The sequence below is a fragment of the Cataglyphis hispanica genome, chromosome 2, assembly GCF_021464435.1.
Source record: "Cataglyphis hispanica isolate Lineage 1 chromosome 2, ULB_Chis1_1.0, whole genome shotgun sequence".
NCBI lineage: Eukaryota > Metazoa > Arthropoda > Insecta > Hymenoptera > Formicidae > Cataglyphis > Cataglyphis hispanica.
Window position 1 is genome coordinate 7,777,043 of NC_065955.1, and position 17,319 is coordinate 7,794,361.

The 17,319-nt window shown below is 30.4% G+C and overlaps 1 protein-coding gene across 4 annotated transcripts in view; it reads left to right on the plus strand.

The window, feature by feature from the left end:
* The window catches only part of LOC126858758 (protein numb), a 63,037-nt gene that overhangs the window by 41,833 nt on the left and 3,885 nt on the right, over nucleotides 1-17,319 (plus strand). For 3 of the 4 annotated variants that reach the window (XM_050609296.1, XM_050609297.1, XM_050609294.1), the window contains 8 exons: nucleotides 13,059-13,223; nucleotides 13,662-13,733; nucleotides 14,142-14,360; nucleotides 14,837-15,023; nucleotides 15,338-15,595; nucleotides 15,777-15,797; nucleotides 16,168-16,353; nucleotides 16,480-16,982. In XM_050609296.1, coding sequence (XP_050465253.1) covers nucleotides 13,086-13,223; nucleotides 13,662-13,733; nucleotides 14,142-14,360; nucleotides 14,837-15,023; nucleotides 15,338-15,595; nucleotides 15,777-15,797; nucleotides 16,168-16,353; nucleotides 16,480-16,982 — 1,584 coding nt within the window. In that variant the 5' untranslated portion in view covers nucleotides 13,059-13,085. The remainder of the gene's footprint in view (nucleotides 1-13,058; nucleotides 13,224-13,661; nucleotides 13,734-14,141; nucleotides 14,361-14,836; nucleotides 15,024-15,337; nucleotides 15,596-15,776; nucleotides 15,798-16,167; nucleotides 16,354-16,479; nucleotides 16,983-17,319) is intronic. The other variant, XM_050609295.1, reaches the window with a different exon arrangement.

Sequence of the window (17,319 nt, forward strand, 5' to 3'; positions counted from 1 at the left end):
CCGTGACGATCGCGCATTCTCATGCGCTTAGAAATACCTGACGCAGATCTTTGGTACTCGTTGAGACTGTCAATGCGCCATGTGAATTATATAAGCTCGTACCGCACTTTGTGAATCCCCATTTCATAGACGGAATGACTTCATGCATGACGGTTTCTCAACAGCGAAAATGACGGTACAACGAGGTGCGGTTGATACTTGCGTTTCAATGACCTTTGCTGGCCGAGCACGTGTCACGTTTGGCTCAATCGAATCGGTATTTCGTTCATTGCATACCGTAACGTTCAATTTATCGTTGCGAAAAGCTTACATCTGTAAAATGCTACACGTAGTAAGAGTTAAAAATAAAATTTTGCGGTATCAAAAAACAATTTACATATACGTGTTATATGAATAACTATTATACAAAACTTCTTGAGATGAAGATATTCTATTCGAATGCTTAATAAGATTTAATAAGTTTCTTTTCTTTGACACAACATAACAATGAAAAGTAATTCAAACTTTCTCTTTTTAGAATTCATTGTATGCGGTCTTTACTTTGATCTTCCTTTCCTATTAGTAATCTTCTTTTATCATATTATTTTATATAATGAGTCTTTTTTTTAAATATATCATAATTTAACAAGTACATTGAATAATTACATATTAATACTTACATATTTAAGTACATAATTAATAAAATAATAAATAATTTAGATATACATAATTTAATTAAATACATAATTTTATAATTAAACTACATAATTTAATAAGTTAATAATTTAGAAGGAAAAAATTTATAAAAATATTTTAATATTAGAACAATTATAAAAAAATTATTATCGTAAGTGTTTATACCTAATTATAAAATATTTTGTACAATATTTGATGTAAAGTATTTTGTGTGAAATATTTCTTTTATTATAAATAAAAAATAAAAATAAACAGAAAAAATTTTTTAAATGTTTATAAATTAATTCTGAAAATTTGTAGTAAAATTTAGGATATTATTAAAATCGTGTGGAAATATTCATATAAGCCGCATTTCACTCCAAAAATATATACACTGTTTATAAAACAGAATGCAGTTTATAAACTTGAGAAGAAAATTACACTCTTATCACTTCGATATAACAGGAAAATGATATAAGCGAAACGAGATAATTTACGTCCATTTTATATAAACAGAAAGAAGATGCGATTTTTATTAATGTCTGCAAATTTTATTTCTACTTGAAGAACGTTTCGCTATTTATTTTGTAAAAAAGCAAGTATTTATCACGGAGAATAAGCAAACAAGCGTCAGATTTTCGGAATGAATTCACCGAGACAGATATTTGCCGCGACGAAAATGCTTTTGCCTTGTCACTTCGTTGGTATTTAATTCCGCTTGAAGGCAAATGAAATAGTTTAAAACAGGCAGGACGGTTTTAGAAATATCTGAATCTTGAGCCTCGACATCTTCCTCGATTTTGCCGTACACTCTAATTACATGATGTTCATTACGCGCAAATTAGCAGTAAATTGCTCGATTACGTCGAGACGGCGAAAATTTCGTTTCCTGCCAAGTGGACTAGTGCAATATTTGATTTAATGTCGCGACGAAAGAAGAATTCATCCGCTATTTTCGCGCTTTTACATTTTATTTTATATACTTGTGTTGTACAATACAAGCAATTTAGTGCGCGAAATAAGTTAATATCTTGAGACCGACATAAGCAACATCTTGCTCAGCTTGATAGCAGGTAGGAAGGAGGTAGGAAAAGATACTGTAACAAATATAATCGCAGATCAGTATAAACGCGCTTCGATTAGATATAAAGCTTTTTTATACGTAAATAATGGAATGATAATAACAGTTTTATATTGTGTAAGGGATTAGGGACGCTCACATGCACATAGAAATATACGTTTTCGAATTCAAAATTTATATCTTGCATACATCTATAAATTATACATTTTTAAAATTACACGAAATTATTCAACAGATTGGAAAAAAAAAAGATTATATGTATAGTGGAATTATAAAAATTCGAAAACGCAAAACCAATTGGTGCTAATTTATCAACGAAGGAAACATACATGTATGTGCGCAAATTAAAAAGATGTTAACCGATCAAGCAGATGTATCACGAATTATATTCGAATTGCGTTACACGATAAATCAACACGCATAAATCTAATCAGCGCACGCACGAAGTAACGCTCGCATGCGTCCGCGATCACGCATACTCGGTGATCCAATCGTATCGGGGGGATCGAACTCAAGGATAACTGGTGCTGTATACAGCATTCGTGACGATGAAGCGAAAGAGATTCAAAAGGCGTTCAAAACGTCAACTACTCAGGTGAACGAGTTGTACTTTTTTATGACTAACAATAAATACTATAATTTACAAATTCTATAAGTCCAATCTACTTCTAAAGAGATTTTAAAGGAAAAAAATTCTTTCAACATACAATTCTATTTATATGCAACTTTATTGAGATTAATGTCTTTTCTGAATCCTCTATGAAATATGTGTATGAGCTCAATATTAGACACAGAAATAATAATATTTTTTAAAATTATTCTATATTAGTACTGGCGTTTGGTATTTTAAAAACAATTTCCTGCAACTTTATATATATTTTTTTTTTTATTTCTAGATAAAATTTAATTATTTTTTTGAATATTATCTTTTTTATTTGTTAATTGATTTCAATCAATAAATGACGCTTAATTATCGGTTGAATCAAAGGCGACTGATCGTTGAAAAATCGCACGTTGCATTCCTACACTTGGCATTTCCATGTCGTACGCGACAACAAGCCGCGTCGCATTGTATGAAAGCCTACTCGCTACACGCAGTTCAGAATGCAACGTTAAACTTTTCTGCGTGTGCGTACGTATCCGCCTCCGTTATTGCATGCGTAGACACCTGCCGCGGTGAAAGGACTCGACTCGGTAGATGCACTCGAGATGCATGAACTGGGCGTAGTGTAAAGTCAAAGTATTTCTCGTACAACTTATTTTATTAAATTTTTGTTTCTCAGTCATATTGCTATTTTCTCGTGCGACTGCATCATTCGAATTTCTTCACGTGGGCCCTGCACTTTCTACGCGTTCATCCTTTCTGCATAAACTCTCCTCGCATAAAGAAGCTTCCACTTTCTTGACATTATTTAATGTAAAATATAGCCTCCTCGTGCGAATACTTTGTAATCCTGACTCTAGCTATTCATCACGTCGAACAATACCGCTCCCATAATCGGACTGCCTTTGGTCGCACGTAAACTTCAAATGTTTCTCACCTAAGTTCCATCTGTGCTATCTGAGACTTTCGAAATAATCCCACCGGAAATACATACAATGTACGATCACTCACATGTCTAGCTTACATCCTTGTTTTATTTCTCAAATCGAGAAACTTTTTTTGAAATCCGTTTAGAGTCTACATAAATGATACATTTCTTGATCCTGAGCGCGCGCGCGATATTATAAATTATAACATGTTATTTAGTACAAAATATATTAAGATACGAATAATATATTAATTCAGAATTTGCACTTTTTAGCCTTTGTTGCAGTAAATTGTTTCATAATAATGCGAAAATTAGTATTTTAAAATTAATATTTTATTTTGAAAAAAAATTAAGTAAAATATAATTAACTTAAATTTTAATATTTCTTAAATAATTTAGTGGTTCCACTATAATACAAATAATTTTGTGTGGATCTCTACGCAATCAGCTATTTATTATTTGTTGTATAATATAATAATTTTATGAAAAAGATTTTTATGTATGAAATAAAATTAATAAGAGGCATCTAGTTAGGCTGAATGCGAGATTTAACTGAAAATTAGTCTCAGAAATTTCTTTTTATTCTCGTAATTTCGCAATCTGATTTGAAAATAATTTTTTATAATTTAATATCAATGTTCTTATATTACATAATAAAATTTAAAATAAACATGACAAATTTATATTGATGAGACGTTTCTAATTATCAAAATTATCGGTACATAATAGATATTCTTAACTTCTAGAGTCATTGAACCACAGTTGACTCGAATAATAAGAGTGGACGAATGTGTACTTGCTTTCGCCTTTTCTAGGTCACACAATATCTCTCATTTTATCAGAAGATTTTTGGCTTCGAGATGTTCTTAGCCCTGAGGTTAAGATCAGACGTCAGTGGTTGTAACGAATCGTGTCAAAAACTCACGCAGGCTTTTTTAGATCGCAATCGTACACGAGATTATCCCAAATGATGTTTGTAGATGAGTATTTAAAGTATTGGGATCAATAAACGATTTTATGATATACGTATAAAAATTTGAATCACTATTTTTATTTGTTATAATTACACGAAAGAAAATTGTAAAACGTTATCTTCTTATTTTTTTTTTTTTTTTTTAGTAAATTAGAGAATTATATTGTGAGATTATAATGGATGAACAGATCGGCCACATTCATATTGATACTAAAGCCACTTATACAATAAAAATACACAATCCAATAGTGTCCTAGTATGCATATCATAGTGCACACGTACTATTCCATGTTGCAGCACTCTCGTCAAAAACAGATCACGGTTCTGGTTTCGTTGATCAACTTTCTAGATACGAATTATTTTTTCTGATGATGCATTGTAGATTTTGTATATGACACAGTCACAAAATTAATAAAGAAATTTTCTAATATGTATGTATATTGAAATTGCGCATTATCTTGCAATACGTTTGCAATATACATATATCGCTAGAAAATAATAAAATAAAAACAAGTGAAGATTGATTAATTATATAAATAATATTTTATAATTTTTAACAAAGATATGAGAGTTGAAATAAGAGTTTTAAGACTGTGTAAATTCTATTGTCTTTTTCTCTCTCTTTCTTTCTCTTTACAAAGCGAAGAACAAGAAATTATTATGCAGGATTTACTTATCTATGTTATGCCATGCATACGCTACTTGCATGTATGACATGCACAGATGCATTCTTGGTCGCCATCTTTCCTTTCACATTTCAAGGTCTTGATGCCGATTATCATATAAGAGACACTTCTCCAGAAGATCTTCATCAATTATCCTGCATGCATGTAAAATACATGTGTATTTCTATTGAGAAAAAATGTTTCTTAATTTGTGTGTGTGTGTGTGTGTGTGTGAACATGCGCGTGTGCATGCACTCTATTCAACCTTTTTGCTTTACAAAAGTAAAAATAGTACGTCATCGATAGCCTTCTATCAAAAGCGGTCTATGTTAATATATCACATAATATAATCAATAACGTTATATAGTTGCAAATTATGCCTACTATTTTTCTATTTTAAAATATATATGTACCTTTCTCTTTATAACATAAACATAAATATAATTTTTTAAACAGTTTCTTAACTACTTTTATATTCATGGGTTATTCCTTCGGTGCTAAAAATATAAAATATAAAATACTCAAAAGGAAACACATGTGATAAAGAATTATGATACAGACGAACTTATAGCATTTTTAAAAGAGCGTTGAATTTTTGAACTTGTTGAATTTTTCGAATTCTTGTACTCTTAGTCATCGATCTACTCATTAACTGAAAATGAGAAAAAAGAGCTGCTTCACTTTCACAAAATATATTGATAGAACAGAATAGGAGGACAGAACGAGCAGAGAAGTCAAGATGATGAATCATTCGCTTTCTAATATTTTTATTTTCCATGATATCATCTTCAATACATACTATCTGTTTCTCATTGATAATACTAAACCTTATCAAGACTTTGTTAACAAACTTATATATATATATATATATATTACATGTAAATAAAATATATTGATATAAAAAATATGTAAAATAATTAAAAGAATAAGATGATGAAAAAAATGTTACATAATCTCGAAAACAATACACAAGAAATATTCTTAAAACACATTTACATTATATGACGGAAATATTTTTTGCCTATAATAATATACTTATCACATACTTATGTTGTTTATGCTATAGAAGGAGATAATTATTCTTCCTTCGTCTATAAATTGATTTATTGACACAGAAAAAAAAATGTAAAATGTGACAGACGCAAAAAACGTAACACGATTGAAAATCAAATAGTTATTATATAGTTTAATATTTAAAGCATATCACAAACAAAGTTATGCATATATACGATTTTTTTATTGAAACAATCAATGCATTTCCGACAATGTAACGCGAACAGATTCAATGATATGTAATTTAATCGAATGAAATAAATCGCAATTAACATGAAATAAATTGGATTTTATATAATTGTATATCCATGAGAAAAAAAATATTCAAAACTTGTAACGAAATATGAAAAACAAATTTTGAAAAAAAATTTTTAATTTGTAGGAACTTGGATATTTCATCTTTGTTTCCGCTTTCACTTTTATCTCCGCATCTTATTTTTGGTGTAATTGACAGAGTCATTTCTCCCAGAAATATCAAATTTCTAATATCTTTTAAAAGCTATTTTCGATAATTAACACTTTAAAAGCAAAAATGAAAAATGTAACGATTATAATATGCATTGGTTATAATATTTCTCACGTGTCTATCACAATCTAATTGTTCTGCATATATTAAAATATGTTTAAGGAATTTTACTAGATATATTTTGAGAAATAAAATAATTATACTAAATCTTCAACGAGATTGAATTGAAAAAAGATCCATTACTCTCGTTGTTCACAAGAACTTTCATATTTATATTGGAAAAAATACATATATAATATTTGATACCAAGTATCGATGTTCTCTTGAAATTTTTTCAATTGCAGATACAATATAATTAATAGAATATATGCATATTTATTTGCAGATAATATTTACGGAACAGTTACTATAGTTTATAGCAATGAACGAATATATACGCATATATATCTGAACTGATACTATAATCAAAAGGAAGATGTAACTCATCAAAGAATGCTGAAAAAAAAAATACATAGAAAATACAGACATTTTTCCGCAGAAAGCGTTTTCCAAAAACATAACATGTTTTGGAAACACGCATTTTACAAATCGAAAAATTTACATATATGTATTTGTGCTTTCTTAAGCTTGAATAATTTTTTCTACTGATTCTATGTTGTATGTTGTCAAATTCTGAATTTTTTGACATGAGAACTATTAAAATATATGTATCAAATAAAAAGATGCAACATTAAATTATTTTAAATTGTTTGATTAATTGTGCATATTGTTTGATTTTGGATTTATTATTTCAATAATATGCGAAATTAAAGATATATGACTACGGTATTGATTTTTGTGATATTGCACCGGAGGTCACCGATTTCAGAATCACTGTATTTATGTAACAATTACTTAAAATAATTTTACGTATTGATTTCAAAATCGAGCATTGTTTTTCACAGCCCTAGTTTATATATATCTAATCATTATGTTCGCACGGAATATTTATAATCTCTCGTCGACTACGCAGAGGGATATATCTATCCGCATGCAATAAAGGGTGGCACGATCAATAGATTTACAATATAGGTCAACATCACGTAGAATATGAAATCTTTATATTATGTTCTTACTTTTAACATTGCAGCATCGTTGGGCATCAAATTTATCGAGCGTTGCAACACAATTTGCATTATAATTAAGTCTTCGTGTGGAAAATGAATAATTCAGTCTTGTTCAATAACTCATAACATTATGTAATAAATTATTTATCGGAGTTAAACTATGATAAATAATATTATTAACATTACATAATCATAGTTATATTGTAATAAATAATTTATTACATAATGTTAGTATTAATGTCTGTTTATAATATTATATTATATTGCATATTATACCATCTATAATCATTTCAAATACATCTTTGTTAATATTATTTTTAATATCATTCATTTTGATAAAATTATCAAAAAAATTATAAACAAATGAATGTAATGTTTACATTGAAATTTATGCAAGTGATACAAACTAGTTCTGAATGATTTTAAAGCAAATAGAATAAGAATGATTAACAAATATCCAAACGAAAGAAATATAGATTGTCACTCTCGCGCGCATACAAATAATCATATTTACAAATGGACAATCTTAAATTAATTGAATTACAAACTTAGAAAGCTACATTATTCCAGAAGATCTTTTGTTCATCTTTATGATAGATTTATTCAAAAATATATGTGAGATTTAATAATTTGTTTTTATTGATAATATTTTATCTACTATATTTATAAATATATATATTTATAAATATAGTAGATAAAATATATATTTATATATTTATAAATATACTTATATATTTATAAATTTATACAACTATTAACACATATTCTGAATTATTGAACTGTTGTGTCGCACTCCGCGGAGGGAAGAAATCATTGTAGACGCGTTCCCCCCATCGTGCCAATTAAAAAGCAGTTATGCGTGCATTCGAACGCGTCGGCGCAGTCAAATTAAATCTGTGCAGAGCGTTATAACAGTCGCAGACTAATTTGGTCGATCAAAGTAGTTTAGCAAGGCACTATAGATAGTCATATTGTTCGCTCGGTCGTCGCTTGATAAAGACACGATACACTCGCACGAGAGGCGAACGTAGACGCGATGAATAGAGCGACGTGGTGCGCGAAAAGCACGCAACCGTTTTTGCTGTATAGAGCGTGCATCGGTAAGCCTATTATTGTATTAAGTAAACAGTCTCGCTAATCCGATTGCGTTGAGAGCGTTTACTTTCGCACGTTTTAGCCATTAGTCGGTCATCGTGCGATAATCGAAGACCGTGCGGTATCGCTCAATCGGGGTTGCGATTATTTTCATTGGACCATATTATTTTAATTGAGCACGTGATCCCAGATGCGATCGTTTCCACGGAGAAGTATCGCCTCGCAAAAAAAAATTGGGATGCAGCTACTCGTGCGTGATAATGCCACTCTGTTCCCTCGATGATCCTTCATGAGTGACACGTGACACGCGATTTAAAACTTATCGATGTTCTTCATAGACCATGCTTTATACCTTTGTTAATGCTCTTTAATGTGAAAACGTTTTTTTTAATTCGCCGTGATACAATTGCTTTATTAAAGACTTATGAGTCATTACCTTTGTGATGTCATTACTTATATTTTTAATAATTATCTTGCTTTCCAATTCAATTTACATTGAAAGGATTGAAATAATTTAAATCAGAAACGTAATAATAATGAAACATTTAAAAAAATAAAATATTCTGAAAACATGATTAATTATTTTGCATTCTGCGTTTTATGTTGCGATGCAATTTGGAATATTTTCCTTATGTAATCAATTTTTCAACAATAGATTACTATCTGCAATTTTCTTTATTGAACAATGAAAAATATTCTTGCAGAATTAAACATATGTGAGTAAAATTTTCTCTATGTTTAATTCTGCAAGAATATTTTTCATTATTCAATAAAGAAAATTGCAGGTAGTAATCTATTGTTGAAAAATTACATACGTGTATATATTCACGCTTACTTTGAAAAAATATTTATTTTTATTGATTTTAAGATCTCCAATATATAAAAATATTTTTGATTTTATTGAGAATGTTTCGGCAAATGTATTATCGCATAATTTTTGCGCGCTATAACAGCGCAGACTTAATATAGGACACCTACAGATTTCTCTAGTTCCTTCTCATCGACTTTGTTCTACTTACCTTATATCACATTTATTTCTTTTCATTTTTGTTTTGATTGAGACTTGCACAGTTGCAATGTGCAGTCGCTGAGGTGAAAGTGACTTTTACGAGCCAATCATACCCTTTATAGAAGATGCTTGCGTACACGTCTGGCCTCGATCCTAAAATAATAGTCATTACCACGGATTATTGCGTGTTAAATGTCATTTTAAATACCTTTTTTTAATACCTGCGCTAAATTGCTATTTACGTGCTTTGTGCAATAAACAATAAAAAATATTCTTACAGAATTAAATAAATTTATATGTGAGTAAAATTTTCTGTTTTAAAGTTCGTGATTAAATTTTCTGGAAATATTACGTAATTTTCCAAAATTAGCTTTCTGTTAAATATCTTATATTAATATTCTTATATTAATATTTTTTTATGGATAGAAGAACAGCTATATTAATAAAAAAGCAAGAAAAGTTTGAAAAACATTAATAATTAATTATAATTTATTATTAATGTTTTTAAACTTATATATATATATATATATATATATATATATATATATATATACATATTTATATACATATATAAAATTTTTTAAATACAATATAAATTTTTTATTGTAATGAAGAATAATATCAAATTCTATTTAAATTTTCACAATTTAATAATATATACATATTTAACTTTTTTCAGTAATAATACAGAATTCTTAAATTTGATACAATATTTTATTAATATCAGTATTTTTCTCTGAACTTGTAAGATCCTTTTTTATCCATAAAGTTTCATAAAAACTTTAGTTAGTTCTTTGGTTTATCTTATTGTTAGTAAAGGTATAAAATAAGTTTAAGGGACATTTTACGGGACATAAGTAACATTTAATAACATACATTAAAAATTACATTAAATTATTTAATAGCGATGTTAAAATTATTAGCTCTATATGCTTCTCGATTTTCCATTAATCCAGATAAGATCATAGTATAGGAAATTTGCGGAAATAAACCTATCTCTATAAACTCTGTATGTGTGTTAGTGTGCCCGCGCACGTAATTCACGAGTTTGTTATTCGCATTTATTATCGACATTTCGAATTATCTGATTAGATTAAACTAACTCGATAAATTTAAGTGCTAATTATTCGTCTATAACAAGTAACACGTGCAACTGTATTTAATGGATATCTGGAGCATCGTGAACTCAAAATATCTAACACGTCGCGTGATATGTATGTGATGTCATTCGTGATTTTATTTAGATAACCAGTGTAGGTGAAACATAAGATACTAGAAATACAGCTAAATTCTTTCGATGTTAACAAATTTATTCTTTACATTTTTTAATGAGTTTGAAAATCGATGGTTTTTTTATAGACATTTTATAATATAACAATTCTAAAATTTAATATTTAAAATAAAAAGATTTTTCAAAAAGAACTTTGAAAATGTGAATATTTCAATTTTGTATAAATGTTAATGGATTAAATATAATTAAATTTAAAAATTGTGACAAATAATTATTTCAATACAAGATTCTAAGGAAAAATTACATCAAATTTATCAGTAATATAAAAATATAATAAAGTTTATGATAAATGCATTAAATTCGATTGATTTCGAAAATTATTTGACAGATACAATTCTATTATGAAGTATAAGCAATATTTATTCGTATTTGTTATAAATATTCGTTATTTAGGAATGAGAAAATAACAAAGTTAAATGGATTAATTAATATTCTCGTTATTCAAAATCACTACGAGAACATTATATCAATACGTCACAAGTTTCGACAAACAGATAATTGAGCTAACAGATCTAACCGTTGATCAATGTCAGTCCGCGACATCTCTACAACAAAGAATTTACAAACGCAAATCTACACGAATTAATTAATTCGATATAGCTACGAAATTATAAAAATGCTCTACTTCCGCAAAAGCAAAAAAGTGATATTGTTATAACCTCTGTCACTCTGGATAATACTTTCAAATTCTTTATAATAGAAAAATCGAAAAATAAATGGTATTATATTACCACGTGGCATTTTTAAAACATCACATAAAGTTCTAATTGATCCTTGCTTCAATTGTACTTGATGCGAAAATCTGGAAAGTCACGACATGATATTTGATCAAATGACGCAACACCGAGCAATTAACCTTGCGAAGCCTGACAGTGAAACGAAGAACGTGACAGAAGGAAACGTCGATGATGGCGAAGGGGAGAAACACAGAGCACGAACGATAAAGGTCTTCTTAACGCGTCTCCGCTCTCGATCCGTCGACCAGCTCTTAGGGGTGCCGCCGATTCGAAGGGTAGATCCGCGGTCGGTATTAGGGGAGACCCGATATATATATATATATATATATATATATATATATATATATATATATATATAAAGGAGGGTTCCGATATAAAGGATTCATGTTGGGAACGAGTCTCAAGATTCGATCACAGGGCTTTGTCGAGATTGGCGACTCGGCGCAACGGTTACTGGCCGTTTTCGGACATTTTCTCAAGCTTGGAGGCCTTAACGATTCATCAGGAGAATCACGGGCGCATATTCTTTGAGAATTCAATCGCAGTATTGTCTTGACTGATTATGTATCGATCCTTATCAGAAGACAATTGCGGACTGACAGAAATGTCTTTTCTAGTCATTGCTATTGATTGCTATTGATCCCGTTCCGGAATTTTTCCGCTGGACTTGATCTTTGTCATATCTTCTATTATTCTGACGACATATGCGCACATAATGAAAGCAATCTCATTATTAACTTAGACATAAAAAAAATCCAAATTTTTTTAAAATTTCTTCCACAAATATTATTTTGCATTCTTTGAAAGCAATTTTTAATGAACATATTTATCGCACAAATTAAAAGTTGTTCTGGATTAAATAAGTATAAAAAAAAATTAAAAAAAGAAAATGTTTTGCCAATTTTAATATAACTGATGAGCAATTATATTTTAAAATATGATGTATGCATGTGCATATGTACGTGAAATTAAATTACAATATATTTTCAATACTAAAAAAAAAATTTTTTAATGCTTAAAAAAGAATGTTTTTTTGATATTAAAAATAACCAATTTAATTATTGGATTTAATATTGGATTTAATATTATAAAATTTATTTAATAAACATTTTCTCTCTTCCATTTTTATGATTAAAAAATGATTATTTTATATTATGAGAATAATCTCTTCCTTACGTCTCCATTATTAAATTATGGTTTATATAATTGAGAATTCTGCAATTTTCATTTTCCATTTCACGAGGGTTGACATATCCAACGACCCTATACGTTTATCCGTTATGGGTAGTTGATCTTTTGCCACATTCGGAGGAGAGCCCTTCACGTTAATGCCCCTTGAACTATAGTCCGAATTACAGGAAATAAATCGGTTTTTTTTTCTACTCTGTTATCACAGAAGCGCGAGAGATCGCCGGGGAAAAGAATGGATCGGCTTCGACGGAGCTTCCGGGACAGCTTCCGCCGACGGAAAGAATCTCACGTGCCCGAGTCCAGTAAGCCCCATCAATGGCAAGCTGATGAAAGTGCAGTACGTTCAGCCACGTGCGCTTTTCATGTCAAGGTAAGCATAAAAGTTTAACGACTCATGAGATATGTAAATTAATGGCCAATATGATGTGCCGAAATTATTAAGATGAACAGAATTGCTCGGACTTGGCATTAGCTATAATTAAAGTTATAGTCGACATTATTTTAGTTACTGGTAACTAAAATATTTTTTGAGATATCAAATTAATTAATTTTAGATTGATGTCAAATAATTATTGGTTTTAATTTATTTAATTAAGTTTACTTGAAATAATTAATTTTATATAATATTATTTGCTTTGAATTATTAACTTTGCTTGGAATAATTGATTTTTGTAATTGATTTTTTCTGTTAATGTGCCAAAAATATGTCAATTTTTAAATTAAAGATTAATTTTTAAATAAAGAGATATTAGTCTGTTTAAAACTAATGAATGGATAATTAATTTAGCCAAAAAATATGTTTGTGTAGTACCTGGGATGCGTAGAGGTGTTCGAATCGAGGGGTATGCAGGTTTGCGAAGAAGCTCTTAAAGTTCTTCGAGTAAGTATTACACACATTTCTTGAAATTAATACGATTTCATTGCAAATATATTAACTAAAGATTAATCTTTAAATTTTTCAATTTTTGTCTTTCATAATTATCTCTTCTACCTACGCAATTAACTTTTTATGAGATTATTATATAGAGCCGTATAAAAGCAAGCAGATTATTTTTTCATGAAGTTTTCTTTTTATTTTGAATATTCGAAAAGATTCCATAGAAGATTTTGCAACAAGCTGTGCAAAAGTTAGGCGCTTCATATTCTCCAAGTCTTTCGCTTCGACTATATTTAGCACGGCTCACATGTAAAGAGTCGACATTGACACCAAAGAAGCCTAAAAATAAATCTCGGCGCTCTAAAGGTCAGAGGGCAAATCGACTCTAATGATTTCAAATTGAATTTTCAGAATTCGAGGCGAAGACCGGTGCGGGCGATACTTCACGTATCCGGAGATGGATTGCGCGTTGTCGAGGATGAAACGAAAGGATTAATTGTCGATCAGACGATCGAAAAGGTATCATTCTGTGCACCTGATAGAAATCACGAGAAGGGATTCAGTTACATCTGCAGGGATGGCACCACCAGACGATGGATGTGTCATGGATTTTTAGCGTTGAAAGAATCGGTAAGACGGATATTTTTTCATCTTGTTCGCGATTCGTGTAAAAATTATTCTAATATGCAAGAGATAAATTCGTTGATATATTAAGATTAAGAATGTACACTATATCGAATAATCTAATAGTGAGAAACAAATTTATAACAGTTAAATAAGATATATATTTCTTGAATGACCCTTCACATATTATTGACTGAAAAATATATTGAAAATAAATTGTTGCCATGTTTGTAATTTTTATAAAGAATTATAAAATTTATTATTATTAAAATTTATTTTTATTATAAAACTACCATACATTTCGCTATTAATTGAGATTTTTATTGTATAGTTTTTCTGTTTATAATATGCATTATTTCCTGTTTTGCCTAAAATAAAATAAAATGTAAATGACATGTTAATTTTTAGAAGACTCTCATAGTGAATAGCGAAAGTATTAATTTTAAAATATTTTTTTATGGATTTATTCTTTATTATTCAAGGGGGAAAGATTGAGTCACGCAGTGGGTTGCGCCTTCGCCGCGTGTCTGGAAAGGAAGCAACGACGAGACAAAGAATGCGGAGTTACAATGACTTTCGATTCGAAGACTTCCACCTTTACGAGAAGCGGCAGCTTCAGGCAACCTAGTCTCACGGAACGGTTGCAGGAATCACGCGATCGTGCAGTAGGTGAGTATAGATATAAATTATTGTTTATAGATATTTATTTTCATAATTATGCAATTCTCAATGCGCACAAAAAAAAATAATTTAATAAGTACAATTTTGTGAATATAATTCTTGAAAATTCTTGCTATAAATGTTGAAGATCCATCTATAAGCCATATTTGAAAGATAAGAATTGAAAATATTTAATGTGATTAAAATTAAATTTATCACAATGTATTAGGAATACATTTTGGCTTGGATATAATATTATTTCTCACCCTCTATTAATATTTATTTATATTTTACTATATATCTAAAATATATTTATGTTTCAGATGTTCCTCCGGTTAAGCAGGTGTATAATCCTTTTGCGATCGAAAGACCACACGCCACTCCATCAATGCTGGAACGACAGGGTTCTTTCCGAGGTTTTACGCAACTCAATCAAGCATCACCGTTTAAAAGGCAGCTCAGTCTACGAGTCAATGATCTTCCTAGTAATCTCGAACGCACACGTAGTCACAGTCTTGAGCCAACGGACTTGTCACGAATGCCATCAGCTCTTTCGCACATTGTACCTTTGAAGCCGCCAGGTGAGTGTTTGTGGCTTTATCTCGTTTTGTTTTACCTCGTAATTTTATCAAACTGTCGTTAATAAATGAGCGAATCAGCTCTATACATATGCACAAGTATATAAGATGTGATTATATGCGTTACTAATTTAAATCGATTTAATTGCTTAATAATGATGTGCTTCCCTGTTTTTTACAACAGAGTTCGAAGGATATGACGAAGGTCATTACTCCTTATTCTGTTAATCCCCATTGTTGCCTGCTCTTCAATGTATCCTTAAATATGCTCGTTTTCCATACACACGATACTCCGTTAACGAACAGAAACAAATTTTATACTATATGATACTGCGAACACATAGCTAGAATCCTGATAATCATATTCCGCTCCCAGCGTGATTTTGCTTGTGCTTAAAAAAAGAACATTCAAGATTGTTGTGTATACTCCTTCACTTTATATTTATTACCCTAACACATATATATTTATACTTCCTGTAGCATGCCTTTTGTACCATGCATCCCAGCACCACGTTGCAAAATTCGGATTGCAATTAAATATATTGTTAAAGGTAATCTCTTTTATTTCTCCGCAGTGAGTCCAATACCAGAAATATCTCCCGGTGGTCAGGACAGCGTTTCTGCAATGTGTCAGCAGCTTTCTCGAGGGCTTTCTCTGCTCTCGAGCAGCGACGACTTTGGACCAATGCCGTCGTCCCAGCTTGCTGCCACCTCTGTCGCTAAACAACTTTTTATGAGCGCCACCACTAGTTCTCCTCCAGGTATGACTTTTCGAGAAAATCAATAAAAATTATTGATTTTATTGTCTATATTGGTCAATCGCGATGACATGTTTGAAAAATCGTACTTTTATCATAATTTTTACATGGCGATTATGTTCTTTTCAGTAACGAGTAGCAGCTCGTTGGACGAGATCAAACTGCAAAATGGTCCCAGCATTAACAACAACAACAACGACAAGAGCGACGAGCCCAGCGGTCTGAATCACGTCGGGCCCAGTTGGCAAGAGTCAGCATCTCCCGTTCTCGCGTCGAACCATAGGCTCACACCACTCCTTAAGACAAGCAACTTGAGTCCCGTTCTTCCAAGGACGAACGCACCCACTCCGGTCGTTATGAGCACACCGGCACCTGTTTCCTCTGGTGTAGGTGCCTTTGGCACACCACCGTCGGCAGCGAGCCCCGCTTTTAGCACAACTTCTACATCCTCTTTGGGAAACACGCCTACACCGGCTGTGAACAAATCGCCGATACCATCAAATTCAACAATGACACCGAAAACAAGTTCTCCCAGTGCTAGCGTAGCGTCTGTCTCTTCGTCATTATCCTCGACATCCACCACGACTAATGTCGCACAAGTTTCAACGGCAACCGGTGTTTCGACAGCTTTAGTAAGTTAAACATCTACAGTAATATATAAACAAGTTTTTTAATCAGAGCAAAATTTTTTAGAATTTTGTTAAAATTAACTTTATAAAACATGTATAAAAAATCAGACGTTTGGTCGAAAACATTTTTTATATTTTTTAAAATTTTTTCAATTAATGTTTTATAAGTAAAATAAGTAAAATATTTGAGAAATAATATATGTATTTAGTAAGTATATATAATGCATATATATTTTTATCAAAATTGAACAATCTTCATACAAATCGAATAAAAAATAGAACTTTATTGAAGCAAAATATGATGCTACAATTTTTAAAAACATTCACACACATGTCACCC